This window comes from Chaetomium tenue (assembly GCF_020726465.1).
Source record: "Chaetomium tenue strain MPI-SDFR-AT-0079 chromosome Unknown F5144scaffold_8, whole genome shotgun sequence".
Lineage (NCBI taxonomy): Eukaryota > Fungi > Ascomycota > Sordariomycetes > Sordariales > Chaetomiaceae > Chaetomium > Chaetomium tenue.
The window spans coordinates 155,238-181,365 of record NW_027117336.1 but is presented as its reverse complement, the minus strand read 5'-3'; the positions used below and the strand labels follow the sequence as shown (position 1 = coordinate 181,365).

The window sequence follows — 26,128 nt, the reverse complement described above, 5'->3', positions numbered from 1 at the left end:
TTGACTGCGCTGCTTCTGGCAGGGCCGTTTCACTCGCTCGAATAAGCCCGGATGCAATGTATCTGTTCCGATTCATCACACCCCTTCGTATTGATGACTTAATTCTTTAACTTTTTTTTTTTCATGGACGACGATGCTTCCGTCCGTCGGGAACTCCCCATCCGTAACCAAACCGACACTCGGTGTCCTGTCATGAAGATTGTGCGGTTGGTAGGTACCTGTAGAGATGAATTGCGTTGCTAACAGCTATAAACACTAAAATCATATCACTCCTTCCTACTATTACCACTATTATTCCCCTCCGACCCCGCCATCTCCCTAATCTGCCTCCGCCTCTCCGCATCCATCCTCTGAAACGCCGCATCATCTATCACCGGCGGCTCAAAGCTCTGCTGGAACGCCGTGCCCGGGGCCACCCGCTCCGCCCTACTAGCCCACACGTCCTCGCTGCTGGGCCGGCCGCCGCCGTACTTGGCCTCCTCCTTGGCGCGGTAGTGCTCGCGTATGGCCTCAGCCTTGAGCTCGGGCGAGTACGACTTGGTCCGCATGCAGAACCAGAAGTCGTCCCACAGCTCCGTGCAGGGCCGCACCGACCCGTACCGGTACACCGCGTTCCACTGTGATCCTGGTGTGTGGCAGTGCCAGGCGTAGTCGAACGCGTCGCGGCAGGACATGGTGGTGGGGAGGAGGTGCTCGGACATGGCGAGGGATTGGGGGCTGCGGGTTTGTTTTGGGGGGGTGGGTTGCTGGTCGGTGGTGGGGGTGGCGTCGGGTTTTGGGGAGGACCAGGGGAGCCAGGAGGAGGAGAAGGAGGAGGAGGAGGAGGAGGAGGAGGAGGAGGAGGAGGAGGAGGAGGATGGTGGTGATGGTGGTTGTTGGGTCTTTGGTTGAGAGGAGGATGATTGGGTGTCCTTCAGGAGCATGTTCATGAACATGGCCATCTCGCGGTCGGTGGAGTTGGACTCGGCCTCGGCAGGTGGTGTTTGAGTCGGTGCGGTTGGTGCTGGTGGTGTGGGAGTGGTCGGCGTTGGGGATGCGCTGTCGCGTGAGCCCGCGGGCTTCGGCGACGAGGGGCCCTGCCAGAACCAGCCCATGGTGATGGTGGCTTCGATGTCGGTGGAGGTTTAGTGGAGATGCGCGTTACCGTCTGATTGAACCCTGATTGCAACAACGTTCGGATTGCTCAGTGTGTCCCGGTTAGGAGAGGGGAAGTGAGGGGCAGGCCACTCTTCGGTAGGAGGGTGTCTGTCTCAGCGCGCGCAGTATGGCCTGGACGTCAAAGGGCTTGCAGCCAGTTAAAGATTCTCATGCATCCGGCCGGCAAGAATTGGCTCGTGGTGGGGTAGCTTGGCACCATGCTTGGCGTGTGGCCGGTCATTGCAAGTTAACGGTGCTCTCTGAAGAATCAAAGATGGAAACAGCAGAAAGGGGGGGTTAAGTGCAGAAAGAAAAGCACACTGCTGAAACTGGTGTATCCCTAGGCACGCAAATATAACTAAAATGGAGATTAGATTTTGCCATGGGCGCTGAGTCGCAGTTCCAGGAGCACAGTTCATCTACCTAGTTGGTCCAGGGCCCAATGACCTCATTGAACCAGGGCACCTCCCACTTCGTCGTCGCATGTGGGACAAGGTTGTCAAGCAACCACCAACCCGGGAACCCTCGAATTTCTGATCGGACGACATCCCACACGCTCGACCACTGAGACACTCCTTAGTCCACCACATTTCTGCTGCCATGAAGCAATGATACCGGGACGGGCGCTGTACAGGCCGGCTGGTCGGCATGGGCTCAGTCCGCTGCCACTGGCTGCAACAACTTATGCTCTCAGGCACCGCTCGCCCTTGATTACAACGCTTGGCCAGCCAAAGCGTCTGATTCGGAGATGGGAGAGCACATCAGGAGCTGTGGGAAGCGATAACTCGGGCCATATCGACACCCAGCCCAACGAGTCGATCCTTTTCTTTGACAGTAAGCTCCAAAAAAAAGAAACAGATAATAATTTCATGGCTCACCAGCTTCTGACTGATCCTGTCCCTAGATATCTTCCCCCTCAAGCTCAGCTCGGTGTTGCTCTGGAGAGCTTGGGAGACGAATGAACTACTCAGGCGATTTAACAGCGCATCCCTAAGTTTCCTCGACCCCATTGGCCTCGTCAAGCGGGCAATCCCCGAAAGCGCCCCGATCAAGGTCACCGAAATTATCCCCCGGCTCAAAGAAGGCGGGGCCTACGTCAAGTTTACTTATCCTGATAACATATCACCTGCGGACATAGAAGGTATTCACTCACCCTGAGGGGGCACTCTACTGCCCTCACCCCGCACTAGCACGAAGCTCACAAAAACCATCAGATCAACTCGTTAAATACCACGAGAAAACACCCATCAAACCGTGGTTCAACCCCTTTCGCACTATCAAGTCGCGTCTTGTTCTCGGCCGGCCATGGCTAGAGGACCTCTACCGCCTTCCGAAGAGCCGCCTCAAGATCGAGTTTGTGCCTGCCAAAAACTCCGAACCGCCAACCGAGTTGTCACAAGAGTCCCTGTACAGTCTGTTTCGCCGATATGGGAAGATATCTGACATAACCTCCCAAGCCCCGGACTCCAAGGTCCTGCCCAAGTTTGCTTATGTCGACTTCGTCTTGGTTCGGGACGCCATTCTAGCCCGAAACTGCATCCATGGGTTTGTCCTTCAAGAAGAAGGGAGCAAGAGCCTAACCCGCCTGCGCTTGTCGTACGAACAAAGAGTAAAGGCCCATCACATCTGGAACTGGGTCACAAGCCACCCGCGGATTGTCATCCCCGTAATTGCTGCCTTTTTGGCTGCCTTTACCGTTGCCGTTTTCGATCCGATCCGCGAGTTTTTTGTCAAGGTGCGTCTACGTTCCCCCTCCTAACGGGATTGATGGTCAAATCACGAATCTCTAACAGTGCTTAGGTCCATGTCCAAAGGTCTTTCGAGTTTACTGATAGTAAACTGTACAAATGGTTGAAACGGCAGACCTCAGACATCCTGGCCTTCCGCAAACGGGGAGATGATGACGCCGGCCTAAGTGCCTTATTTACCCACCGGAAAGACCTGATCGACTCGATACAAAATAACTTGCTCGAGACTGTTGGTACATTCATCGTGGTTCAAGGCCCGCGTGGTTCTGGCGGGCGGGAACTTGTTATGGACCAAGTGCTTGAGGGGCGCCGCGACGTGCTGGTGGTAGACTGCAGGCAGGTGGTAGAAGCTCGTGGCGAGGCGGGAACCATAAGGAAGCTGGCTAATCAGGTTGGCTACCGCCCCGTCTTCTCTTGGGCCAACAACCTCAGTAGCATGGTCGACTTGGCCATCCAGAGCACTACAGGAGTCAAGGCTGGGTTCTCGGAGAACCTCGAATCCCAAGTCACCAAGATCCTCCAGACCACCGCCGAGGCCCTCAAGGATGTTTCGCTCGATCGCAGGAAGCGCGATAAGGACGCGAGTCTCACCGACGATGCCTATTTGGAAGCACACCCTGAGAGGCGGCCCGTCATCGTGATAGATAACTTCCTACACAAGAGCGAGGAGAAGGGCATCGTCTACGACAAAATCTCGGACTGGGCTTCTGCTCTCGTACAAGCGAACATCGCCCATGTCATCTTTCTGACTACCGATACATCATATTCCAAGCCGCTTTCGAAGGCACTTCCGGATCGTGTTTTCCACCAGATCACCCTGGGCGACCTAACTCCCGAAGTAGCAAAGCACTTCGTAGTGTCACAGCTCGAAACGGACGAAGATGCCGACGAGAAGAAGAATGGCGCGTCTCCTGCCATCAGCGAGAGGAAACTCCGGAGGGACCTCCAGGAACTGGACGAGTGCATCGACGCCTTGGGCGGCCGCCTAACCGACCTACAAGTCCTGGCCCGCCGACTCAAAGTTGGCCAGAGCCCGAAGAAGGCCGTCTCGGACATCATCGACCAGAGCGCGTCCGAGATCCTGCGCATGTTTCTTCTCACCAACAAGGGCGCTGGTTCTGGCGACAAGAAGTGGTCGACTGAGCAGGCCTGGTACCTGATCAAGCAAATCGCCTCTAAGGAAAGCCTGCGCTACAACGAAGTTCTGCTCTCTGACACCTTCGCCTCATCCACCACCGCCGACGCCAGTAACGCCGAGGCTGCCATCGAGGGCCTCGCCAATGCCGAGCTGGTCACCATCAAGTCACACCACGGCCGCCCCGCCACCATCCGCGCCGGCAAGCCTGTTTACCAAGCCGCGTTCAACAGGCTACTTGACGACGCCGTGGTCAATGCACGGATGGACCTGGCGGTGTTGACTGAGTTGGCCAAAATCGAGGCCAAGAAAATCGACAAGGCCGAGGGAGAGCTCAGCGTGCTTGGAAGTCTGCCTTCGCAACCATACCAGACTGCCGACCGGGTTAACTACCTATTGGCGAAGCTGCAGGGAAGCCAGGACAAGATCGTGGTGTATGAGAAGGAGATGGCTGGCCTGAAAAAGGTGCTGTCCGAGGAGGCTTGAGGGTTTCTGTTGGGTGTGTTTAGCGCGCGAGCAATGCGATGGCGTTGGATACCCCTCTCAACTTGTACTTGTAGTAGTCGGAGCCCGAAGAGTTATTATCAAGGTTTTGTCGTGGGGCAAACAATGATGTACTTTACGCGACGGGCAACTGTGGTATAATTCTTGAAACACCCTGCCCCAATCCGCTTGCCGATGAACTAGAACAAGAGTGAAGCAAACGCTCCTCCCGGCAGATTTGCCTTGTACTCCTAACCCATTACATGCCTCGATTCAACAATCCGACAGCTGCATCTACATCTTACTCGTCCTCGCTGCCCATCTCCTCCCCTTCGCTCACCTCCACCTCTTCGTCCGCGTCTTCTTCTTCCTCGGCAGCATCTTGTTCTGGCGGCGCGTTTACCGCCATTTCTTGCCCTTGCGCGAAGAATATGCGGGCCGACTGATCGTAGTCATTGTTTATTGTGTATTCGTTGTCTGAAAAGAAGTGCGGGTTAGTAAACAATCATCAGCCAACCGGAAAGAAAAGGGGATGGCGGCAAACATACACCTGGGCACGATAAATATCCCACCCTTGCTGATGCGGAAACTCGTCTCCTGAACGGTCACCAACACCCGGCCAGCGTGCACAAAAAAGATCATGAAGACCTTGCGCGAGTTTTTCAGCCGCTTGATGGCCCCCGGCGGTAGGTCGACCACGCCGGCGCCGATGAAGCCCTCGCTGAACACCTTGGCGTAGCGGAACTCGCCGCCCACCACCTCGGTCGTCTTGATGGCCGGCCCGCTGATGGCGAGCTGCTTGTCCATAACGCTGACGAGGTCGTTCGGCGCCGGCGGGCTGAACTCGTACTCGGGCTGCCAAACGACCACCTCGCCCGTGACAGTCCCCGGGTCCAGTTCCCACACCTCAGCAGGGCCGTCATCTTCCCCATCATCATCGTCCTCAAACCCGCCACTCCGCCTCCGCCGCCCGCGTTTCGCAGGGCCCTTCCTCCCAGCCCCCCCACCACCACCGCCCCGACGGGACTTGGCGCGCACCTCAGGCTCAGGCTCATCAACACGGTGCACGGCGTTGACGCTAGGCAGGACGAAGCGGCTGGTGCGGTTGCGGCCGACAAAGGCGTCCTCGGCCTCGTCCTTGTCGAACTCGACGCGCTCGTTGCGCCAGTAGGCGAGCGGCTTGAAGGAGGTGCGCCCGGACCGCGTGCGGCTCATGGACGAGCCCGGGTCGCCGGGCACCTCGCGGCGGTTGATGAGCAGGCCGCGCGACTTGGGTAGTGGTGGTCGCCGCGCGATGGCTACCTGCGACACGTCACCTGGGTCGATGGATGATTTGCGCTTCCGCCCGCGCGGCTTCGGGGCTGCGGCTGGGGCTGCGGCCGGCTCGGGAGCCTTCTTGCCTGGTGCCGTGGCCTTCTTAGGGCCTGGCTTTTTGGCGTTGGCGGCGGGTGACGTCCGCTGGCGCTTGGGTTGCGGTTCTGGTGAGGACTCCTCGGCTGCTGCGGCCTCTTCGTCCAGCGAGCGGCGCTTCTTAGAGCCGTGGGCAGGCGGTGGCGGCGCTGCAGCTTGGGCCTTGCCGGCCTTGGGAGGTCGACCGCGTTTCCCAGGTGTTGGCTTTTGTGGTTTAGGCGTCGGCTCCTGTTCCTCCTCTGAGTGCCCGCCATCCTCTTCCGGTGCCTCCTCCTCCTCCTCCTCCTCCTCTTCTACTTCCTCTTCCACGACTTGCCGGGTAGGCTTTTTCTGAATTTTCGCTGCCTTTGCTAATGCGGCCACTTTTTGCTTTGGTGGTCGGCCTGGTTTCTTCTTGGCGGCAGGAGCTGGCGGATCTTCTTCCTCAACCTCACTTTGCGCCGGTTCCAGGTCCTCCTCTTGTTCGGCAAGTTCGTAGTCTTCGCCCTCGTTCAGCATGGCCATGGATTCCTCGACGAAGTCGTTAACCTCGTCGTCTTCCGCTCCATGACCACCTTCGCTTTGCGCCTCCTCTTCCTCCTCTGGATCGTGATGCAGTGGTTGTAGGCGATGGCCGTGAGCCTGGGGCTGTGATAGCGAGTGTGGGCCCCCGTTTGCGACACTTCGGAAGTCGAGTTTGCGCTTGGTTGCGGTTTGATCGTTCGTCGGCTGGCTGCTAGATCGGGGATCGTCATTCCTAATGACGGCACCACGGGCTGGCGATGAGGAGTTGCGCGCGAGGAACCGGTTTCGTTGAGCGGGCGAGTTGAGCAGCGGCTTGGCTGGTGACCGGACGCGTGACAAAGACACGGGTAACCTACTCCCATGCCCGTTGAGCAGCGCCGCCGGGCCAATTCCAGATGCTATGACCAACGTTAGTGACCCTTCTTTCCTTTGCTGCTTTGTTCTAAACCGTACTTGTAGTGATATCCATAGCCTCCTCGCCGCTCCCATACTCGTCGGACCCTTCATCCTGCTGGTCCTCGTGGTCCGACTTGCCGGGAGACGAAAAGAGATTCTCGATCGGCTCCATGCCATGTTCGTCGCGTACTCCCGAGTCGGGAACCGTCACACCAGTTTTCCTGGCCCGATGTTAGCCAATGCGGCCTTCCACCCCTCCTATGCCCCGTTATGCCCCGTTGACCTACCTCCCTACCACACCGAGTTCGTAGATATGTTCGCCCTGCGGCGCGAGCGTGCGCCGCGCTATGGACGGTCGGGGTGCCATGTTGGCGACGTCAGTGACAAGGGCAGTGCCGAGACGCGTTAGAGCTTCAGTTGGCAGCAATTCGAATTGTTTCCTGGGAGCCCGCGTAGGTGAAATGCAATCGGTGGGGATTCGATTCGGGCGATCGAGGGGTCGGAGATACGCGAACAAAGTGGGAAATCGTTTAATGCGATTGTTTACTGGGTTTAGAGGCGGCGTGTGGGTGTCGCGCGTTTGTCTTTGCAGTGTTGTACTGCGCTGGAATTTGTCGGCACTGTGTGTTAATGGTTGTGGAGAATACCTCTTTGATTGGCCTGCATCACTCACCTGCGACGCGCTTCGACGCCGGGCACGCGTCAAGCTCGGCCCCTCCAGGTTCATGACAGGGGTATGGGCGTTGAACATGTCTGTAGCAAAACCCGTCCCAGGAACTTTCCAAGTACATAATCCGCAGAAACACATGCAACTGGTAGAACCTTGAACTGCTTCGACAATCCCCGATACACCAGTGAACAAAGCATCTAAGTAATATGGACAATTCGCAACAAGCCGAGGATGTGGCCCTCGAAACCCCTCCACCAGCCATCTTCGTCCCACCCTCGATCAACGAATCCGCCCTCCTCTCCGGCGAATCCTACTCCTACTACTCCCCCGTTCCGCCGGCCCTCCTCCCACCACCCGACTCCCCGCCCTCCGCCACCGGGCCCCCATGCGCGCTCGGCGTCGACGAAGCCGGCCGCGGCCCCGTCCTCGGACCCATGGTCTACGGCGTCTTCTACCTGCCGATTCCGCTCTCCGACCCGCTGCTGCGCACCACCCACCACTTCGACGACAGCAAGGTCCTGACACCAGCCGTCCGCGCATCCCTCATGGAAACCCTCTGTACACCAACCAGCGACCTGTACGAGTCGTGCGGGTGGGCGGTGGACGCGCTCTCGGCGCGCGACATCGGCGCGGGGATGCTGCGGCCGGGGCTGGGGGCGTACAACCTCAACGCGCAGGCGATGGACGCGACGGTGGAGCTGATCAAGGGCGTGTACGCGCGCGGGGTCAACGTGCGCGAGATCTACGTCGACACCATCGGGCAGCCAGCCGCGTACCAGGCCAAGCTGGCCCGCGTCTTCCCCGCCGCCAAGGTCACCGTGGCCAAGAAGGCCGACAGCCTGTACCCGAGCGTCAGCGCCGCCAGCGTGTGCGCCAAGGTGACGAGGGATGTTGCGCTGGAGACGCTCTGGAAGGCGAGGGGGGCCGGTGGGGAGGAAGGGGTAGAGGAGACTATGGCTTGGGGGTCGGGTTACCCGTCGGACGGGAGATGCGTCACGTGGCTGAAGAGCAACATGCATCCTGTCTGGGGGTGGGGCCCCGAGTGCAGATTCAGCTGGGGGACGGCTAAAGACATGATAGAAGCGACCCCGGCGAAAGGTGGTGGCGTCAACGTAGAGTGGCCAGTCGACGAAGACGCCGACACCCAGCGGTTGACGGACTATTTTGGCTCTACGGGCCAGGAGAAGGACGGGGACGAGCTAGGGACGTGGTTTGGCACACCAACCGGGCTGGAAGCATTCTAAACCTGTAACGACTTGTACTTGTAATCATATTGGATAATTAGGACCGGCGTAGGGAGTTGGGGAAATGATAAAAGTATCCTGCACGGCAGTCGAGGACTGTCTCTTATGCAACAAGAATAATAAACTAAATCATCTATGTAAACACCAGCATTACGCCATTCCTAACCGTATCTAAATATCGTCGTCCTCGTCGAGCTCCTGAGCCTTCTTCCCGCGGCTATCCAGCCTATCCATGCCGATACCGTTATCCTGGGATCTAGGCGGCATTGCGATGGCCTGTCTCATGGTCTGGTTGTTCTCGAGGAAGTCACGGAGCTTCTCCTTGCCAATCTCGACGGCTTGGTTGGACGCCGCGTTGGCCATCTGCATCATCGGGCCGAGAAGGTTGAGTGTGTAAGCCACATATGTGCCACCGCCCATAACAAGGAGGAGCATGAATAGCATGGGATTGCGGAGGACTGGCAATTGTTAGCAACCTGCAGAGTCAAGTATGACGGAAGACTTACCCATGACAATCTCGTTCCACCCAAAGATCAGGAGGACGACATAAAAGTAGAGCGGCACCTGGGTGATGCCCCCGATGGCGCTCCGCTTGGCCTCCACATACACCCCGTCGGCCATCTTTTTGAACCGAACCACGAGGTCCTGGCGCTTGCTTTCGCTCAGCACCGTCATCTCCTCCTCGAGGCTCTTGCCCTCCTCCTCATCCACACCACCGATAGGCGCTAGGTCTTCTTCGTCCTCGGGCTCAGCGCCGGCAGGCTGGGGACCAACGAAAGTTGGCAAGTCCGGCGGAGCGTACGTCTCTGCCAGCCTGAACCTCGCCAGCAGCGGGATCAAGCCTAACGTGGATTCGCGGGCGCGGGTGTAGATGCCTTCGATGTCGTCGGTCGGACGCCAGATGCGGGGGACGCCCTCTTCATCGTACCGGAATTTATCCTCGAAGTTCTCGCGGAGCTTCATGAGAATGTTGCTCTCCATCATCTCCTCCTCGATCTTCTCCCTGAGCGCCACCCAGCTCTTGCGCCGGAGTCGCCAGAGGCCCACCTCAACCTCCTCAGGGCTTGCCTCGAAACTCTTGGCTCTATCGGCAAACCGCGTTTCGGCCTCCCCGACGATGCCGCTGAAAGCATTCCAGATACGGTCCCAGAGATCCTTCTCTGTCGCTGGCTTCTCGCCGTCTTCGGGCGCTCCGGATCCGCCCCTACCAGACCCGAGCTTGTTGAATTCGACACCGATAGAATCGCCGAGACGAGACTTGACCCATCTCTCGACCCGAATGGCCAACCGTCTCATCTCCTCCTTGCGCAGGCGTGCGCTGACCTCGTCCAGCTCTTTCTCAAACAACCGGTACTGCGGCTTGAAGTTGGTCCACGCGACGCCTTGAATCAACAAGCTTTGAGCCTCCTTCTTGAAGAATTCAAGCGTCTTCTTCTTTTGCTTGTCAACAATCTCGGCGAACTCGTATCCGCCACCTGCCTTTTGGCCCACCTTCACCGCATTGGTGACAGCGTCGCTGAAAGCCGCCACGCCGGACTTGTGCGCTGCCGAGAGCTGTGTCTGGTACAGCGCCTTGAGGCGCGCGTCAATCTTGCTCTCGAGTTCGCCGCGCTTCAAGGTGTACACGCCCTTATGGTATCTGCTAGCCTGCGTCTCAAACGCCTTGACGCACTTCTCCCTGGTGCCGGCGCCGGTGACGCCGAGGTCGGGTAGGACGGTGGCTTTGCCGAGGCGGGTGGCTTCGGCCTGCTGCTCCTCGAGGGGGACGATAACGGAATCAAATCCGACAAAAACTTCGCGCGAGATCTCGTCGCAGCGGAACTGGGCGAGGAGTTCTTGTTGGGTGGGGAGGTCGAGGTCCTTGTTGTTGACAATCTGGTCCCACACGCCTTCGGCGTAAACGGATAAGCCGTCGGCCGGGATTCTCCTGTGGTACTCGGGCAGGAAGACACCTCCGACGAATTCCTGGTCTTTGGCGGAGCGGTGGCCGGTCGTAAAGCGGGTGCTTAGCTTGTCGGCTTCCTCCAAAAACTTTTCGGGCTGGAGGATCTTGTGCGGGAGCGCGGCGAAAGCAAAATCGAAGTAATCTTCAATCTTGGAGTCCTCAAGCCCCTGGGGCTTGGCAAGAGTCGACCAGATCTTGGTCAAGTCCTGGACGAGGGTGTCGCGGAGGTTGGCCAAGGGGGTGTTGCCAACGTGATCGCGAATGACGAAGAAGAGGAGGGACCTTGTCTGCGACCTTGAAGTTCGTGTTAATATTTCGGAGCTATGGGAGCAAATTAATTAAAAAACAAAAAATACTTACTGCCTGTCCTTCAAAAACAATTGCAGGTTGACCTCAAACACGGTCTTGAGCAGGCCCATGTTTGCGCCCTGGTACAGGCCAATCTGATGTTCCCAGATGTTGACGATCAGAACCTCGCTCGTGGCCAGGGCGAACAACGCGCTCTTCCGCTCAAAGTCTTGGTCCTCGCCACGCTCGCGACCGTCGGTACCCTCGACATCCATGACCAAGATGTTGTCAGCCATTGTGGCAGCATCCCCGTTTGCGCCGGCGCGTTTGTTTTTCGACATCCATATTCCCTTGGTCGTCTGGCGGCGGGCCGACTCGGACATGACGCTGAACTCGGTCTTGAACAGGTGGTTGAGTAGGGTCGACTTGCCCGTCGACTGCGACCCGAAAACGGAGATCAGATGGTAATTGAAGCCAGCCTCGGCGACGCGGGTCTCGCTGAGGTAGTCATTGAGATTCGTGCTGTAGAGCGAAGTCCTGGTTAGCTGGGCTACGTCCAACCCTTCCTTCCCGGAGCGAGCGGACAACGTGGCGGATATTTCACGAACTTGAATGCTTTGTCTTCGTCAATGACCTGGATGCCGTGCTCATACTGTTGAGCAGTCGGCCCGTTGCCGACTGCCGCAAAGTGGCCGTTCATCGCGGCGGCGGTGAGCTGAGCAATGCTATGCGATGCTGAAAGGAAAAAAAGTAAAGGGCTAGATAGCTGCAGGTGTCCTTGACTAAGTCCGGCGCGGCGAACGTGCCATGATGCAGTAGCCAAATGCAGCCAAGGGGGTCGTAATTTCGAGCTTGTGACATGCCCCTGCGGCTATTGCCCGGACACTTCTAAGCGGCCCGCTAAACCCATTTAAGGCTGCTGCAACCAATGCGCCCCAAGAACAAAGCCGGTCATTGGCTGCAACACCATTAAAAGCAGCTGCCATTGTCGCATGACGTCTTTCACACAAACGCGGTCACAAGTCACGCAACCATTGAGACCGGTCTCCTGCAAACACTTCGACAAAAATCGCCCCCAAGTCGGTTGCTGCCACGTGGGAGTCCGCTTTAGAAATAAACTACTAAAACCACTAACTAATTGTGAAGAAGAGACCTTAAGCGCGTTGCCGAGGGTGTCTCATTCTTAGGCCGGCAGTGGCCTCGGCTTTGATTGGGGGAAGCAGTCCTAAAGGCCAGGTAATCCAAAAAAAAAGTTCCCTTCACCAATTGGCTAGTACCTGGGTACCTATATTCGGTCCTGTTTTGGTCTTCTGTTATCAACACTGAGCTTTAGCCTCTCGGGTTGCGAGCGAGCAAAGCTCCAGTGCCGACCCCCAAGTGCCGCTGGACGATATTCCATGCAATTGTTCAATGAAACCCTGACAAGAACCGAGAAACCAAGTACCCCACTGAAAAGTAAAAGACATCAACATACGAAGTACAAACTCGCTTGACGAACCAAACCAGAGCTATACGGGCACATATGCTATGGAACGTTCATTTCATTGGAATGCTTGGGCCTTTGGGACAAAAGCCTCCCCCCCTTTTCCTCCAGTAGGAACAATATCAGATACAAGCAAAAGAAGCCTAGATAGGTACCTACTACCTAAGCTAAGCCCCCATATAATAACCATAGCGGCTACTTGTCACGGTTATGGCCGCATGCAGCCGGCCGGCGGGGTACGCTGGCAGTACCCCGGTCCAATCATTGCGTACGAACGCACAGCCAATGAAGGAACAGTCCCGTTGCTCATAAAGGGCCGTGCCAAGGGAATGAGCAGGTGCTCATTCTGCTCGTTAAGGGAACTGTGAGCACCCTGAGCACCTTGTGCTCAGGATGCTCAGAGCTGAGGCCCTGAGCACTTTGAGCACCCTTAGATAGCTAGTATATAGTCACTCGTTCTGGAGAGCTCTGGGAGTTCTCCAGTTAGCAATCACAACTACAGTTCGCTACAAGCTCGCAAGCCTACTGTTGAGACAAGTCTATTGTTGTGCACCCTTTGGCTGCACCGAACCTAAGCATCCTTTGCAGAGATTACCTTCACCGAAGCTGAACCCTAACAGGATAGGATCCTGGAGTAGGTTCGTCACACTACTACATTCAACCAACCTAAAATCTTAACGACCGAATATCGCGCACGGTACCCATTCAGTTTGCGTAACAATTCCCTAGGTACCTTAGTAGGTACCTTGCCATTCACCAATGATGCATGCTCCCACTCCCCCACTTTCAACCGTTCATCTCATCATGGTGATTCTACCTCATAATACCCCGATCTGCACTCCCGCTTTTTCAAGTCTAGCCCATAGTTGAGCTATTCAGGTTTACTTTCTACGAATTGGACGAACCCTACTAAGCATTCCTCAAGGTTTAGTGAGCTACCCTTTAAACCCTCACATATCACGGATGTCGGGATGCGACTGACGTCACTCCAACCCTTGGGTATTTGATAGGTTCACAAACCATTTCGCTCTCGACGATGCTCCCCAACATCGATGCGGCCATCCTGGAGGCTCTAGGCCTCGAAGCAACTAGCTCAAAGCTAGTATCTCATGGGGGCTCAGGTTTCTCTTCCACTTACAAGCTAATGGCCACCAAAGATGGCCAACAACTCACTTTCTTCATCAAGACCGGCACCGCCCCCGACGCCGAGGTCATGTTTCGAGGTAACCCCCGTCTCATCTTCCCCTTATCTCTCAATTCTTCTTTAACGAAACCCCCCTCCCTCCAATCTCACCTCTACTAACCAACCCCCCACCCCCAGGCGAGCACGCCTCCCTCAACGCGCTCCACGCCGCCGACCCCTCCCTGCACCTCGTCCCCCGCGCCCACGCGCACGGCGCCCTGCACAGCACACCGGGCAAATTCTTCCTCGCCACCGACTTCATCGACATGGGCTCGTCAGCGCCGGGCGGCACAGGCCTCTCACTAGCGGCCAAGCTTGCGCGGCTGCACACAACACCAGCACCAACACCCGAGGGGTTCGCGCGGCCCGTGTACGGGTTCCCCGTGCCGACCTGCTGCGGCGCCACGCGCCAGGATAATACATGGACCGAGTCGTGGGCGGAATTCTACGCCGAGCGGCGGCTGCGCGCCGTGCTGGCGGAGGGTGAGCGTAAGAACGGCCGTGATGGGGAGCTCGCTGATGCTGTGGCCAAGGTGGCTGCTGTGGTGGTGCCGCGGTTGCTTGGGGATGGCCATTTGAAGGGTGTGCAGCCTGTGCTGGTGCATGGGGACCTGTGGGGGGGTAATCATGGACGGGGACGGATCGCGGGGAAGGGGGGGGTTGAGGAAGTCGTGTTTGACCCGTCCTGTGTGTATGGGCATTCCGAGTATGATCTGGGGATTATGCGTATGTTTGGAGGGTTTGGGAGAGGATTTTGGAGGGAGTACGAGAGCTTGGTTCCAAAGGCCGAGCCGAAAGAAGAGTGGGATGACCGGATTGCCTTGTATGAATTGTGGGTTTTCTCTTTCGCCGTCTGGCTCCTGGTGTGTGGGATATTTGTGTGGTCTGACGCCTGTGCAGATATCATCACCTTAATCACTACGCTTTATTCGGTGGGGGTTACCGGAGTGGCGCCATGTCCCTTATGCAGAGGTTGATCTCAAAGTATGGGACCACCTCTGGCTAAGGCGACATACGGGACGGATTCAGGGGGCGGATACACACATAAACAAAATGAAGTTCTTATGGAGCGCCGCATACCCCTAAATGACGAGGTATGGGCTGAGAGCATGAGTTTAAGGAGATATTCTTTCGGTGTGGTATCTGCGAGAATCATTGCCATGTTAACAGCCGGTGTTCTGTGGCCAGTTCCTGCTAAAGTGCCATTCTTGTCACAAAGTGAAGTCGTGCGACATCCCACCAATAAACAACCCATTCATGCCACGCGCCAAAACGCCAACAGCAAACGACGTGGACGTGATTACATAGTTCCTTCCGTACATGGTATTATATAAGTATGTATTTGGCACTTGTCGACTCTATGTGGATATGAAAGTCTCAGGCCTTGCTCGGCTGTCGAGGGACTTGCACCGATGTTCTACGCGGGTTTTCTGGAACATGTCGGAATGTTTCCCAACCAGCTAGTTGGAAGACTTTGAAAATTCTTAATCTGGCCTCTCTCAGGCAGAAGGTCTTGGTGATGGAGAAGTCATGCTCTCTGGTGTTTGAGGGACAACCCGGGCCATCATTGCATCGTTTATAACTTGCAACGGGTCCACTCCCGCCGCGAACATACCGTCCTTGCGGATCATCATAGACGGAAACCGAAGGTTGGCCTACGGACCGTTTTGTTAGTGACGCCATCGACGACGTACAGCAAAAGAGCAAGCTCACCTCGTTAACGATATGGGCGTATTTCAAACCAACCTCTTCAGCGATGAACTTGAGGCGACCTTTCGCCCATCCACGCTGCTCTTCCGTCGACATATCATGATTTTTGACGCACGTCAGGGTCCATATCAAAAACAGAGCCGGTAGAGCTTTGCAGGTCCCTTCTTCCCCGCAAGCGAAGGTCGACAGCCCTGGCCCACTCAGCCCCTTGCCATGCAGGCGCCAACCTAAATGGTATGGCACGGAGGCGATGATGTCTGCGATAGTACTCTCGCAGATGGGCATTGAGGTTTTGTACTCGGGAGTGGTGCGGTAGTCAGCCGGCGAGCAGACCCGAGCAGCAATCCGGATATTGAGTGAGGCGAGGAGAAGGCGCGAGACTCGCGCCATATTCCACGCCATGGCGGAGACAAAGTCGGGATAGACATCGACGCGCCCTGGGAATGCCTCTTTCTCGCCGGAGCTCCCGCTCGGGTTCCCGGGGCCGTCTGCGGGTACTAAGCACACAGTCCGGAACCGGAACTCGTCGGGGATGGATACTAGCCAATCGGCGACCTCTTGATCTAAATCTTGGATGTGCTTTGCCGTCTCGTGCATCTGCGCGAGGGATTCGGGTGACCTTGAAGCGTTGCCTAGGAGCCGGTTTGCCTCTGCCCTTAGTTCGCTGAACTTCAGGTTAAAACGCTGACAGTTTGCGAAGAGTGACCCGGTATCTCCTCCGGCCATCCACCAGTCAGTGCCGAAGGGCAGGGGTAACCCAGAGGACAAAACACGGGAGACCTATAGGTGTGTTAGCATGCTAGGTATATATAAACATGGAAAGGCAGGACTTACTAGATGATGTCGCACAGCCGTAAACAAAAGCGCCCCCATCCGGGTCCGGCACATGTCTTCACGGCCACGGGTCTGGACGATGTGGACAGCGCCATCGATATGTGTGCGCCACGCCAGCATTCTGCTCTCCTTGATGCCTGTTATGCTCTTGAGAGGGGAAGCGTCAGCAACACGTTTTGATTTCCCTGCGTATTAATGTAGTAGAAGGACTTACCTCGTACAAGCACAGCAACAGAACCGCTGCCAGGGTTGAATCAGTACTGGCAGCAGCAGGATGGCCGAGTGCTTTATGCGTCTGGGCCAGAGCCATCGTGTGCTCCTTGAGGGACAATTGGGCGAGGTTGATTCCGTCGGCTCTAGCGCGGTTCCCCAGCAGCGCAAATGCGCAAGCGTTAAAGGCATAGCGAAGTGCGCTCTCTGGAGGTTCCGTGTCCATCAGCGGGACTAGGTATTCCATGAAGCCGTGCGGGGCGACGCCGACGGGCACAAGTATGAAATTAGAGGCGAAGTAACATGAAGCTCGGTGGGCGATAGGGATGGTCAACGCTGATACTGGGGACGGGCTCGGGCTCTGTCGCCGTCGCCATGGTTGCGGCTCTTCCTGAATGAAAACAAACGGGCGAGGAGTCGTGGGATGCTGGTGCAGGGCATCACCAGCCTTACGCAAGCGACGCACTGTCGATCCAGTCTGGTCACGGTGGACGATTTCGAACTCGGGCCGGTACCCACCACATTCTCTCCTCGACTTTTCACACCGCTTGCAGGTCGGCTTGCCCTCGTCGCACTAGTCGAGTGGTTAGAATGAGTCAATGGCGATAAACAAACCTTCGCTCGGCCCCAGCTCTTCAATCAAGCGGTTGCCATGTCCGCAAAAGAAACACGAGGGGCGAAAGACAGGGACTGAACGCACCTTGATGCGGCGTGCGCGGCAGGTCCGACAGCCCCGGGAGGGCTTCCCACCGTAGACCATCTCAGGCGGGCATGTGTAGCGAGAACTACAATCCTCTGCCAATGGTCCGCCAACGCCAAAGGCCAGCGTTACGCAGTTCTAGTCCTCCTTCCTGAACTTGCGGGGTCGTCTCATAACCTGTTGAGTTGCGATGCGGACTTCGTCACACATTGGCGCGGGCTGAGACGTCGCGACCCTGAAATGGAACCAGCCCCACCACAGTCCAGGGGTTCATCTGGGAAACCAATCGGCTCGCCCGCCCACTGCTCACTAGTGACTCCGGCTTTCCAGGAAGTGGAATCAAGGGGCAATCAGTCGATCACCGAGACAAGGGTTGGCTGGAAAGAAGATGGGACACAGGAGGATGGCTCCTCTGAGTACCTAGTTATAGTTGAAGCTGTAAACAAGAATGTAAAAAGACATTAAAGTGCTCCTCCTCTCGCTGTGCATACCCCTCCCGTCAAAGACCGAAATATTCCGGCTCTTCCTCGCTGTCGCTTTCTTGATAGAAAATTTGCGAAAAGGTCGTATCGCCAGGCTTCTAGGCTGGTCTTGAAGTCAGAGCTCGAGTATCGTGACAACGCCGGTCAAAAACCGGAAAGTCGAAAACACCCTTGAATTGCTCCTGAACTCGCACCAGCTGTGCATGTGCTTGTTTGACGCGATCCGGCATCGTGGCCGCCGGGGAAGAATCAACCTTGGCACGGACATAAAGGATCCAAAAATTGCCGACAGGTTGGAGTGTCTTCGGGTTGGGAACCTGGTGCGGTGCCGTCGGGTCTGGATTCAACGATGCCACGAACATCCGAGTCAAGGAATACTCGATGCCCTCGAGCCACCAACAGTATGACTCCTCAATCAAGTCCGATTGGAGCCTGAAGGAAATAACGGTTAGACAAGGCAGGGCAGGGACAAGAGATCTTTTGGCCGACGAACCCAAAACCGTTGTCAGTTAGGATCGATGCGGCCCTAGGGTCATCGATGTCGACAAGCCTGCGTTGGGTGATTGAAGGGGGCCGTTGCGGGCTCGGCGGGTCAGGCAAATCGACCCACCGAAGAGCACAGGGTTTACTTGCAAGGATGCCGGTTGATGCAGCTTCTCCCCTAGATCGCATACCATGTCAACAACGGCGGTACACAGAAGAATACAGAGGAAACACGCAAATCTGGTAGGCTGGGAAGCTGGAAAGCTGGAAAGCTGTGACCTACTTTTCCGTGGCATTCATGATATGCTCGGCCTCCTCTGTGACGTCAGTGCGCACCTGCACGACAGATGGCTGTTTGACGAGGATCTGATGCAACTCGTGCCATTGAGCGCTCGTCGGCCTCCGCTCTTTCTGCAACTGCTTAATAGTAGCAAGGCCCTGCGAGGCCGGGTTCTGAGGTTTGTAATGCCGGACGGAGGTGTAGTAGTGCCGCTCGCGGGACTCGGTTACGCCACACAGAATCGCTCGAGCCGTGGGCCCATCTTCTGCGAGAACGGTAGCAGCGAGGAAGCTTTCATGAGTCATCTGTCGATATGAATAAAAAGCCGTGCGTATAAATAGTTGTGTTTCTCCCGGCTGTTGCGATATTGGTGAGTTCGGAGTTAGGTATGTTGTTGTTGAGAATTGAACGCTGCATGCGAAACTGACCAGGATTACTGCGGAGGGTCACGTGACATGACACCCATCGCCCTAAAGTTTGAAGGTTCAAGTCGCAACTCGCAACTGGCAAGTGGTGATCGGTGGGTTGGATAGTATTCACAGACCTATGAAACACCTGGCAGAGGATTTAGGGTTTTGATTTCTTATTCCATCATTGGTTATTAAAGCAGAAACCATGCTGCACGATTATCAAGCGGGTACAAATACCACTCATCGACCCAAACCATTCGAGTGTCTAAACCAGTTCATTTCCACATTCATCACCTCCTCTAAAGGCCTTGTCTTTCATCGGGCTTCCCTTTCGTTTGTAGCCAGGAACATCTCATGGAGGACGAGATCAGTAAGAAACAACGAGAAAGTATAGCCTCATGAGTCATAGATGCTTGACCTCTTCAATGGGATGAAGGTAGGCCGCAAGGTAAACTTTTGAAACGTTTAGATAAGGTTCAAGCAACAAATCAACTGGCGTCCAAAGTCGACTTCGTGGACCGACCCCGATTGATATCCCGTGGTGTGTCGCCAGGTTGTATAGGAGGGGACAAGTGGAAAGACATGGCCTGCAGCAAGCCCAAGTGCCCAACCTGATACCCCGCGTTAGGTGTCACCGTTGTTTCCTCCCCACCTGGTAATAGCACCTTCCAGACTCGTACCTCTATTGACACTACCACCTCTACAAAAGTAGGTACGAATAAAATTCGGCTTTGGGCAATCGAATATCCCATCATGGCCCAGTCTAGCAGGGCATTCGTTGGTCCCGTCATCCACTCTCTCTCGGCCGCTGAGCTTGAAATACTTCCGTCCGCTCTTCTCGTGATTGATGACAAGGGGGAAATTGCAGCCTTCGTCCGAAACGTCGACTCTCAGCAAACCAAAGACACGCTCATCAGCCTAAAATTCTCTCCCGACCTTGTCACGGTCCATCACCTCGCCCCAGGCCAGATCCTCATTCCAGGTTTCGTCGACACCCACAACCACGCCCCACAATGGGCACAACGCGGCCTGGGCCAAGGGATGCACATCCTCGACTGGCTTGATGCCATCACCTTCCCCAATGAAGCCCGGTTCAGTGACTCGGGCTACGCCCGCCGCATCTATGCGAGCTGCGTCGATGGCTTCCTGCGCCAGGGCATCACCACCGCCTCATACTACGGCTCCATCCACGGCGAGGCCACCAAGATCCTGGCCGATCTCTGTCTTGAAAAGGGCCAACGCGCGCTGGTAGGCAAGTGCAACATGACGCGCAACGCACCAGAGTACTACCTAGATGCGTCAGTCGGGGAGAGTCTGCGGGTGACTGAGGATTGCATTGCCCACATCAGGTCGCTCAGTGCGGGTAAGCTCGTCCAGCACGTCCTCACCCCGCGCTTCGCTATTTCCTGTGACCCCGAGGTGCTGCAGGGCCTGGGAGCCATTGCCCGCAACAACCCGGACCTGCCGATCCAGACGCACTTCAACGAAGCCAAGCAGGAGATGAAAGCCACCATGGAACTCTTCCCGCAGTTTACCAATGAAGCGGACTTGTACGAACATTACGGCCTGCTAGGCAACCGCTCCATCCTTGCGCACTGCTGCTACATGACCGAGTACGAGATGGAGCGACTCAAGGCGCTCGACTGTGGCGTTGCGCACTGTCCCATATCCAACATGACCGTGGGCGGTGGGTTCATGGCCGCTCCCATACGCGATTTCATGCGGCGGGGGATCAAGGTTGGGTTGGGGACCGACAGCGGAGGCGGCTTCTCCAGCAGCATCCTCGATGCGATGCGCCAGGCCATGATTGCCAGCCACGCACGCGAGGTCACGTCTAACGGTCACGATAAGGGGCTGCCGATTAATGAGGTGTTCTACTTGGCTACTTTGGGCGGCGCTCAAGTCTGCGGGTTGGACAAAACGGTTGGCAATTTCGAGGTGGGCAAGGCGTTCGATGCGGTTGTCGTTGGGACCCTAGGGGCTGAACAAGGTATCATAACCATGATCGAGGAAAACGACAGCCTCAAAACTGTATTCGAAAAGTTCATCATGACGGGCGATGACAGAAATATTGTCAATGTCTATGTCCAGGGCCGGGCGGTCAAAGGCAATTAATGGCTGGGCTCGAAAGCTCGGAGAACGCAACCATAGAGATAGGGACTGAAAAACGATTGCGATCCATAACCAGAACCACATTCGATTGAGTTCATGCCAGAGGCAATACTGTACCGAACTATCGTCAACGTGGTTGGGGAGATATCCGACATATCCGACCGCCTCCCGGAAAGTTCGGTCAGGGCTAACTCGGAACCCTGACGACGAAACAAATTCCTCTCTGGTGTTTGATGTTGTTGGCTGCTTATTTGCGTTCGACATCTTGCCATTCTCTTTACATTTGCAGGAGCCTTCGTGGTACATACCTATTTTGGTGCATGTATGGTGTTTGAACTAAAGGCTGTGTCTGGGCGTTGCTCCGCCACGAGCCTCTGTTTCTACAGCTCGGGCACATATGACTCATAAGCACCCACGCAAGCCGCCTTGGGTTTGGTAGGCTGTGTGGTGGATCGTTGATTCCATCATCCATCCCAATATGCTTCGCCCATGCGCAGGCACCTACGGCACAGTGTTTCACCATAAAACTATTACAAGATACGAAGGAAACAAGCTTGGGGGCTGAAACTCTTAGCTGAAATGCTATTTCACAACTCTCCACTTGGTTAATGGGGATGTCAATTGTGTAGTTATTCGTCGGACGGTATCCTCCGGCCAGGATCCCACGAGACTGTTCCCAGTAATCCTTAGAATTTCAGTTCTGATCCAAGGTATCAACAAAAGGAGTGACAAATAACCCGAACCGTAACATCAATAGAAATGAGACATCCTCCAAACATTTATAGAATTCATAAACCGCGGCCCCAATGATTAAATGACGTCCCCTGGTTCAACGGCAATAAAGAAAAGATGGTGTTACAAGAAGCACGATTTCCATGCCAACAATAAAGAGTGAAATCCTCCAGATTCGGCTCACGCGCTGTGTTGGTACAGGTAAGGGTATAATCACTTCAAGCTAAACGGATCCTTCTCGTCTCGCTGCCGTAAAAAAAGCCTTTCCGGTTGGTGTACCCAATGGCAACTCCAATCCGCTGGTACGTCTCGGGATGGCCGCATTTGTCAATGGGTACCAGTAAGAGCATGGCTAGCTCGCCGAGTTCGAGACACACAATATCCTTCTCGTCGCCTACTCGGACGTAGGGCGTAAGTCCATCTTTCGGTTTGCCATTCGCCGGAACGAGATAATCCAGCCGTCCAACAACCTCGCCGCTGTGGGCATCCTTGGATATGATGTTGCCGTTACCCCGGTTGCGTGCGTAGATGCCCTGGCCTGGAAAAGCGCCAAAGTTAAAGCTGGACCTTTCACCTCGTTTCCACTCGACGTCGTCCCACGAAACATCCAGGGCATCCTCAGAAATAAAACGACGGAAACGGCCTTGTACTTCAACTACCTTGACGCCTCTGCCTCGCTCCTCAACGGCCCGACCGCGGTTAATGTAATCCGTGGAGCGGTCCCCAGTTTCCGGCCGTGTGAACGTTGTGCTGGTGCAGGCTGGGTTAATTTGGTCGACGGCGATGAATTCAAAGTGCTCCGATGGCTTGAATGAGGCTTTTGTATTAGTGTGCACTCGGAGCGGCAATGATGCCCAGGACCAGGATGGCGCAATGTGCTGTAGGTTATGCTGGGAATCGACGGCGGCCGCAACGGACCAGGCAAGGTGCCTGGCAAAGTTGTCTTTCCAAAGACCCGCCAAATAGTCTTCAGTAACAACTGTTCCGCCGGTTCCGGCCTTCGCATTATAAAAGCGCACCGCAAGGCCAGCAATGGCAAGGAACCGGTCTCTAGGGGCGACCAGGTCGCGGCGAGTGTAAGCCTCGACGATATCAAGCCACTCCTCGTGAAGCAGCTGTTCGTCCCCCGTTCGGCAGAGCTCCAAGAACCGCTGAGGGCAGCTCCGGGGCGCTCCGTCGGCTGCTGGAGGGGCCCACTCAAGCTCCTCCGTCTCGACAACCTGGCACTCGGGACATGACCAATACCATCGTTGACCTGCCCAGTACACGATTCTCGGCGAGAGCCGCTCTTCCTGTAGCGTCCAGGCTCGCATCGATACTGGCGCTTCGAAACGGACTCGGTCCAGAGGGGTTTGGGTGTTCTGAAGCCACCACATCTCGCGTAACTGACATGCCTTGCTGCGGTGTGTCCAGGCTAACCTATCGTGTATCAGGCGGTCTGTCGCCTTGGAGCTCGAAGACGCGACAAGCGTGAAGGCGGAATTCCCGTACACCTCATGCATCAGTGAGGCCTCTGTGTCCCAGTTGGTCCCCTTGGGGATGCAAACATTGTCGATCCAGATGTAGAACACCCCAAGGGACGCCGATATCATGACGGCATCTTGCATTGTTTCTGGTAGGTCCCACAGCTGGAAAGGATTCAACCGCTCAGGGACAGGCCGGCCGTTTATCGTCTTGGTGCCTGCACCCTTGATCCTCGCCCACTCGTCAGGAGGCATAGTCGTAGGGTCACCCCATGTATAACTAAGCACGACGTAGTCGACGGGCTCTGGCGGGCCCTCAACCAGTTGGACAAAGTTATCAGGGAGGATTTTGAGGAGCCAGGTGGGGTTGCGGCGTGACCAACGGTATCTCGAGGAGCATTCGTGGTTTAGGTGGCAATCTTCGATGACCCGGCGCAACGCATCGAGATCGGAGCGCACTCCTGAGACCCCTTTTGGCGGACTGCGGTGTAGTGGCCGGGGTTCGTTGCTCAAGCGGATGGTGGCAGAGAAAAGGACGGATTTAGGAGACTTGATGGCTAGTGCTAGGGCGCTGTCGCCGGATGAACTGAGGTTTAGCACCGCGTAAATGGGCCATTGATTGTTGGGATGTGCTAGCCGGTCGGCGTCTCGACGGGTGATCTGCTCCAGGAGAAGGGCCCGCCGGATAAGACGGCAGGAGTCGCAACCCGACTGGCTGGCGGAGACGTCGAGTTCGGAATAGCTGCTGTGGAAGATGCGCGCGGGCGAGGAGCCTTGGAAAGCGTTATTTCGTCTCCTTTGCACTTCGCCCCAACGGAGAAGCTGGCAAATCTCGCGGCACCCTCTGCACTGACGCTGGGGGTCTTCATCCGATATGGCCCAGAGGAGACCAGAACTTGGGATCGATGCTCTGAACAAATCCCACATAGAGTCCATTGCACGCCACGATTGGCGCTTGGGCATTGAATGTGTCAACATAATTCACAAACGACTTGAGATATAGGGGCTACCTGAGAGGTGAACATAAGAGGCCGGAACAAGGGACCCTTGGAGAGCAGGTATGTCTGCCTTACTTATCAAGTATGTGACATAACTTCAGGGCATGCCGGGTTGTGATGTAGGAATCAGGCGTAGCCAGTCCCTTTGGGGGCTTGGGCTCTCCGTAGTGTCACTCGCAGAGGCGCGCAAATCTAGGGGCGAGCGCCGCAGCTGAAAGCTGGCAAACTCGAGCCGATGGGTACACAAAGGCGCTCTGTTATGCCGGAAAGGGAGTTATGTTTTGATATCCAACTCGGGCGGCGTCCCGGGAAACGAGATTGAGATTCCGATCGATTCGGGAGATCCGGCAACGTAGTGACTCCATTGGCAACGACCCTGGCTAAGAACCCAGATCCGAGGCACCATCGTCCGGGCCGCGGCGGCTATGCAACGGCGCGGTGCGGGACCCACCAGTGGGAGTGAGGCTGTGGTGTGACGGCGCGAGCTGATCTTTTTGTTCGGATGGCAGTTGTTTGCCAGACCCCAAGGACCAAGTCGTCATTCAGGGCGGCCCGGCATTGGCTCGGCGCCGTTGAAAGGGCCGAACCATTGGAAACGGATTGATTACCTTCTCACCATCGGCTCCTGAGCATCCGAGTCCCGACGATGGATTTTGCTCAATTGTGCGTTGCATTCATGATGATTACCCGCACCTGTCTCCGACCCCGGGACCCACAGACGATGAAACGGGCGGCAGGAGGTGAGATTTTGAGACTGTCAGAACTCTGATAGAAAGATTACTGTTCACGAAAGTCTCGAACCCCATTGTTTCCCATTCAATGACAACAACCGTGTGGCTCAGGTACAACCGCCGCTTGTGCGGTGGAGATCCGGAGTCTCAGTGACCGTGCGCCGATCGCAGCTCGACTGCGGCTGCTCGACAAATTAGCCCGTCTTAGCCCGTATTATGGATGACCGACCTGAAACCCCCCCAAGGTTGAGAAGCGGATCGGGCATGGGACCAAGGATGTCACCTTCCCAGTCTCAAATTCTCAGCTGCGACTCGGGCACGGACAGTTGCACAAAGCAGGCAGACTCTGAAGACGGCAGTCGGGTTCGGAAACCACACGAATAAACACACCTGGGCGAGGTAAAAAGGTCAGGTTGTGGTTTGTGTGCGTGCAGATGTGGCATGGTTGCGCTAACGGCGCTAAATTAGGCGCGGGCTCTCAGCCCTATGTCCACCTCGCCCCCACCAGCTTTCGACCAACATTGGAAACAGTTTGCCTACTGTGTATGTGTCCTGTGCCTCGGGTCACACTCTATCACCTGTTTGGGCTTTCTGCCACATCCGCCGATTTCACCTTTTTCGGTTCAAAGCAGGCACCAAGGCAGAGTCATATCGAATGCTGGTGCCCGTGTAACCACAAATTTTGTAAAAATATCACCAATTGGCGCAAATTCCACCGCGACGGTCGCGAGCAGAGCGACGAGATGACCGAATCTCATCTCATTGCTCACCAGCCAATCAGCACCCGATTCGAGCGCAGGATATTCTGATTGGAGGATCCTATTAGCCGAGCACGGTCTCCGGGGGGCGATGCTGCCATGGCGCCGGATCGCGCCGGCACGGATGATGCTAGACACAGCACGAAACGTCCTTCCTACGAGCCGGGCATGGCTGAGGTAGCATTTAGCGTGTCCTTTGGGGCCGAACCCAAACCCAACAGCAGCACCCAAGCTGTATCACGTGCCCAAGTGCGATCCGGCACGGATCCTCCGGTGTTCTTTGCCCCCAAGACGTTAGCGGGGGGGCAGCCTAAGCGAACTACGTGGGTGGCTTGTCATGCGGCGAGCGAGCAGTTATGGCAGAGCAAGTGGCGGCCAGAACACAAGGAGGGGGCTGGCGGTGGTATCGCGATGAGAAAAAAGTGGCAGCCTAAGTTGCTGGGCCCTAGCCCTCCATGTGTATAGTGCCAAAGGATTCGCCCTGAAGACGCCCTTTGCGACTTGGTATTTCTTGACGCGAGTCCCGGGTGGTAATCTAATCATGTATGTGCAGCTGCGTTATGAGACCCTGCGACAATCCGTAAATATACACGGTGCAT

The 26,128-nt window shown here is 56.0% G+C and overlaps 9 protein-coding genes across 9 annotated transcripts; 4 read left to right on the top strand and 5 right to left on the bottom strand.

Annotated features, from left to right (window-relative positions):
* Window positions 1–22: 22 nt before the first annotated feature.
* Window positions 23–1,531, bottom strand: F5144DRAFT_587199 (uncharacterized protein). The gene has a single exon (XM_066789825.1). It carries the CDS (start codon window positions 1,092–1,094, stop codon window positions 267–269), a length of 828 nt encoding a protein of 275 aa, XP_066638225.1. The 5' UTR covers window positions 1,095–1,531; the 3' UTR covers window positions 23–266.
* F5144DRAFT_587194 (RNA12 protein-domain-containing protein) lies at window positions 1,532–4,675 on the top strand. Its single transcript, XM_066789824.1, has 4 exons — window positions 1,532–1,971; window positions 2,042–2,278; window positions 2,352–2,872; window positions 2,938–4,675. Exons 1-4 carry the CDS (start codon window positions 1,746–1,748, stop codon window positions 4,504–4,506), a joined length of 2,553 nt encoding a protein of 850 aa, XP_066638224.1. The 5' UTR covers window positions 1,532–1,745; the 3' UTR covers window positions 4,507–4,675.
* F5144DRAFT_399599 (kinetochore CENP-C fungal-like protein) lies at window positions 4,656–7,261 on the bottom strand. The gene is made up of 4 exons (XM_066784805.1): window positions 7,101–7,261; window positions 6,871–7,034; window positions 5,052–6,815; window positions 4,656–4,980 (listed from the first exon to the last, which is right to left on the bottom strand). Exons 1-4 carry the CDS (start codon window positions 7,178–7,180, stop codon window positions 4,805–4,807), a joined length of 2,184 nt encoding a protein of 727 aa, XP_066638223.1. The 5' UTR covers window positions 7,181–7,261; the 3' UTR covers window positions 4,656–4,804.
* A 281-nt stretch (window positions 7,262–7,542) lies between these two features.
* Window positions 7,543–8,961, top strand: F5144DRAFT_399582 (ribonuclease H-like domain-containing protein). The gene has a single exon (XM_066784804.1). The coding sequence runs from the start codon at window positions 7,690–7,692 to the stop codon at window positions 8,725–8,727; it is 1,038 nt and encodes a 345-aa protein (XP_066638222.1). The 5' UTR covers window positions 7,543–7,689; the 3' UTR covers window positions 8,728–8,961.
* F5144DRAFT_616254 (protein SEY1) lies at window positions 8,481–11,866 on the bottom strand. The gene is made up of 4 exons (XM_066791829.1): window positions 11,569–11,866; window positions 11,033–11,482; window positions 9,234–10,966; window positions 8,481–9,185 (listed from the first exon to the last, which is right to left on the bottom strand). Exons 1-4 carry the CDS (start codon window positions 11,658–11,660, stop codon window positions 8,899–8,901), a joined length of 2,562 nt encoding a protein of 853 aa, XP_066638221.1. The 5' UTR covers window positions 11,661–11,866; the 3' UTR covers window positions 8,481–8,898.
* A 1,353-nt stretch (window positions 11,867–13,219) lies between these two features.
* Window positions 13,220–14,767, top strand: F5144DRAFT_521012 (Fructosamine/Ketosamine-3-kinase). The gene is made up of 3 exons (XM_066786710.1): window positions 13,220–13,666; window positions 13,765–14,458; window positions 14,527–14,767. Exons 1-3 carry the CDS (start codon window positions 13,480–13,482, stop codon window positions 14,630–14,632), a joined length of 987 nt encoding a protein of 328 aa, XP_066638220.1. The 5' UTR covers window positions 13,220–13,479; the 3' UTR covers window positions 14,633–14,767.
* Window positions 14,768–18,834, bottom strand: F5144DRAFT_624332 (Med18 protein-domain-containing protein). Its single transcript, XM_066792198.1, has 10 exons — window positions 18,329–18,834; window positions 18,056–18,223; window positions 17,715–17,994; window positions 17,588–17,660; window positions 17,443–17,492; window positions 17,289–17,402; window positions 16,385–16,954; window positions 16,171–16,317; window positions 15,340–16,116; window positions 14,768–15,281 (listed from the first exon to the last, which is right to left on the bottom strand). Exons 1-10 carry the CDS (start codon window positions 18,628–18,630, stop codon window positions 15,126–15,128), a joined length of 2,637 nt encoding a protein of 878 aa, XP_066638219.1. The 5' UTR covers window positions 18,631–18,834; the 3' UTR covers window positions 14,768–15,125.
* Window positions 18,835–19,488: 654 nt separating this feature from the next.
* On the top strand, window positions 19,489–20,850 carry F5144DRAFT_499828 (uncharacterized protein; the record flags this gene model as incomplete). The annotated part of the gene is made up of 1 exon (XM_066786347.1): window positions 19,489–20,850. The coding sequence occupies one exon, from the start codon at window positions 19,489–19,491 to the stop codon at window positions 20,848–20,850; it is 1,362 nt and encodes a 453-aa protein (XP_066638218.1).
* Window positions 20,851–21,420: 570 nt separating this feature from the next.
* On the bottom strand, window positions 21,421–24,220 carry F5144DRAFT_399368 (heterokaryon incompatibility protein-domain-containing protein). Its single transcript, XM_066784803.1, has one exon. The coding sequence runs from the start codon at window positions 24,018–24,020 to the stop codon at window positions 21,798–21,800; it is 2,223 nt and encodes a 740-aa protein (XP_066638217.1). The 5' UTR covers window positions 24,021–24,220; the 3' UTR covers window positions 21,421–21,797.
* Window positions 24,221–26,128: the final 1,908 nt, after the last annotated feature.

Bases quoted from the DNA above. Each gene is read 5' to 3' on its own strand.
- F5144DRAFT_587199 (XM_066789825.1), bottom strand. From the start codon at position 1,094: ATGGGCTGGTTCTGGCAGGGCCCCTCGTCGCCGAAGCCCGCGGGCTCA.
- F5144DRAFT_587194 (XM_066789824.1), top strand. From the start codon at position 1,746: ATGATACCGGGACGGGCGCTGTACAGGCCGGCTGGTCGGCATGGGCTC. The intron at 1,972-2,041 runs GTAAGCTCCAAA...TCCTGTCCCTAG, and splicing joins GTCGATCCTTTTCTTTGACA to ATATCTTCCCCCTCAAGCTC. The intron at 2,873-2,937 runs GTGCGTCTACGT...AACAGTGCTTAG, and splicing joins TCCGCGAGTTTTTTGTCAAG to GTCCATGTCCAAAGGTCTTT.
- F5144DRAFT_399599 (XM_066784805.1), bottom strand. From the start codon at position 7,180: ATGGCACCCCGACCGTCCATAGCGCGGCGCACGCTCGCGCCGCAGGGC. The intron at 7,035-7,100 runs GTAGGTCAACGG...ACATCGGGCCAG, and splicing joins GAACTCGGTGTGGTAGGGAG to GAAAACTGGTGTGACGGTTC. The intron at 6,816-6,870 runs GTACGGTTTAGA...CGTTGGTCATAG, and splicing joins GGCTATGGATATCACTACAA to CATCTGGAATTGGCCCGGCG.
- F5144DRAFT_399582 (XM_066784804.1), top strand. From the start codon at position 7,690: ATGGACAATTCGCAACAAGCCGAGGATGTGGCCCTCGAAACCCCTCCA.
- F5144DRAFT_616254 (XM_066791829.1), bottom strand. From the start codon at position 11,660: ATGAACGGCCACTTTGCGGCAGTCGGCAACGGGCCGACTGCTCAACAG. The intron at 10,967-11,032 runs GTAAGTATTTTT...ACGAACTTCAAG, and splicing joins TTGTTTTTGAAGGACAGGCA to GTCGCAGACAAGGTCCCTCC. The intron at 9,186-9,233 runs GTAAGTCTTCCG...AACAATTGCCAG, and splicing joins GTGGAACGAGATTGTCATGG to TCCTCCGCAATCCCATGCTA.
- F5144DRAFT_521012 (XM_066786710.1), top strand. From the start codon at position 13,480: ATGCTCCCCAACATCGATGCGGCCATCCTGGAGGCTCTAGGCCTCGAA. The intron at 13,667-13,764 runs GTAACCCCCGTC...CCCCACCCCCAG, and splicing joins CGCCGAGGTCATGTTTCGAG to GCGAGCACGCCTCCCTCAAC. The intron at 14,459-14,526 runs GTGGGTTTTCTC...ACGCCTGTGCAG, and splicing joins CGGATTGCCTTGTATGAATT to ATATCATCACCTTAATCACT.
- F5144DRAFT_624332 (XM_066792198.1), bottom strand. From the start codon at position 18,630: ATGACTCATGAAAGCTTCCTCGCTGCTACCGTTCTCGCAGAAGATGGG. The intron at 17,995-18,055 runs GTTCGTCGGCCA...TATTTCCTTCAG, and splicing joins CTAACTGACAACGGTTTTGG to GCTCCAATCGGACTTGATTG. The intron at 16,117-16,170 runs GTAAGTCCTGCC...ACACACCTATAG, and splicing joins CGGCTGTGCGACATCATCTA to GTCTCCCGTGTTTTGTCCTC.
- F5144DRAFT_399368 (XM_066784803.1), bottom strand. From the start codon at position 24,020: ATGTTGACACATTCAATGCCCAAGCGCCAATCGTGGCGTGCAATGGAC.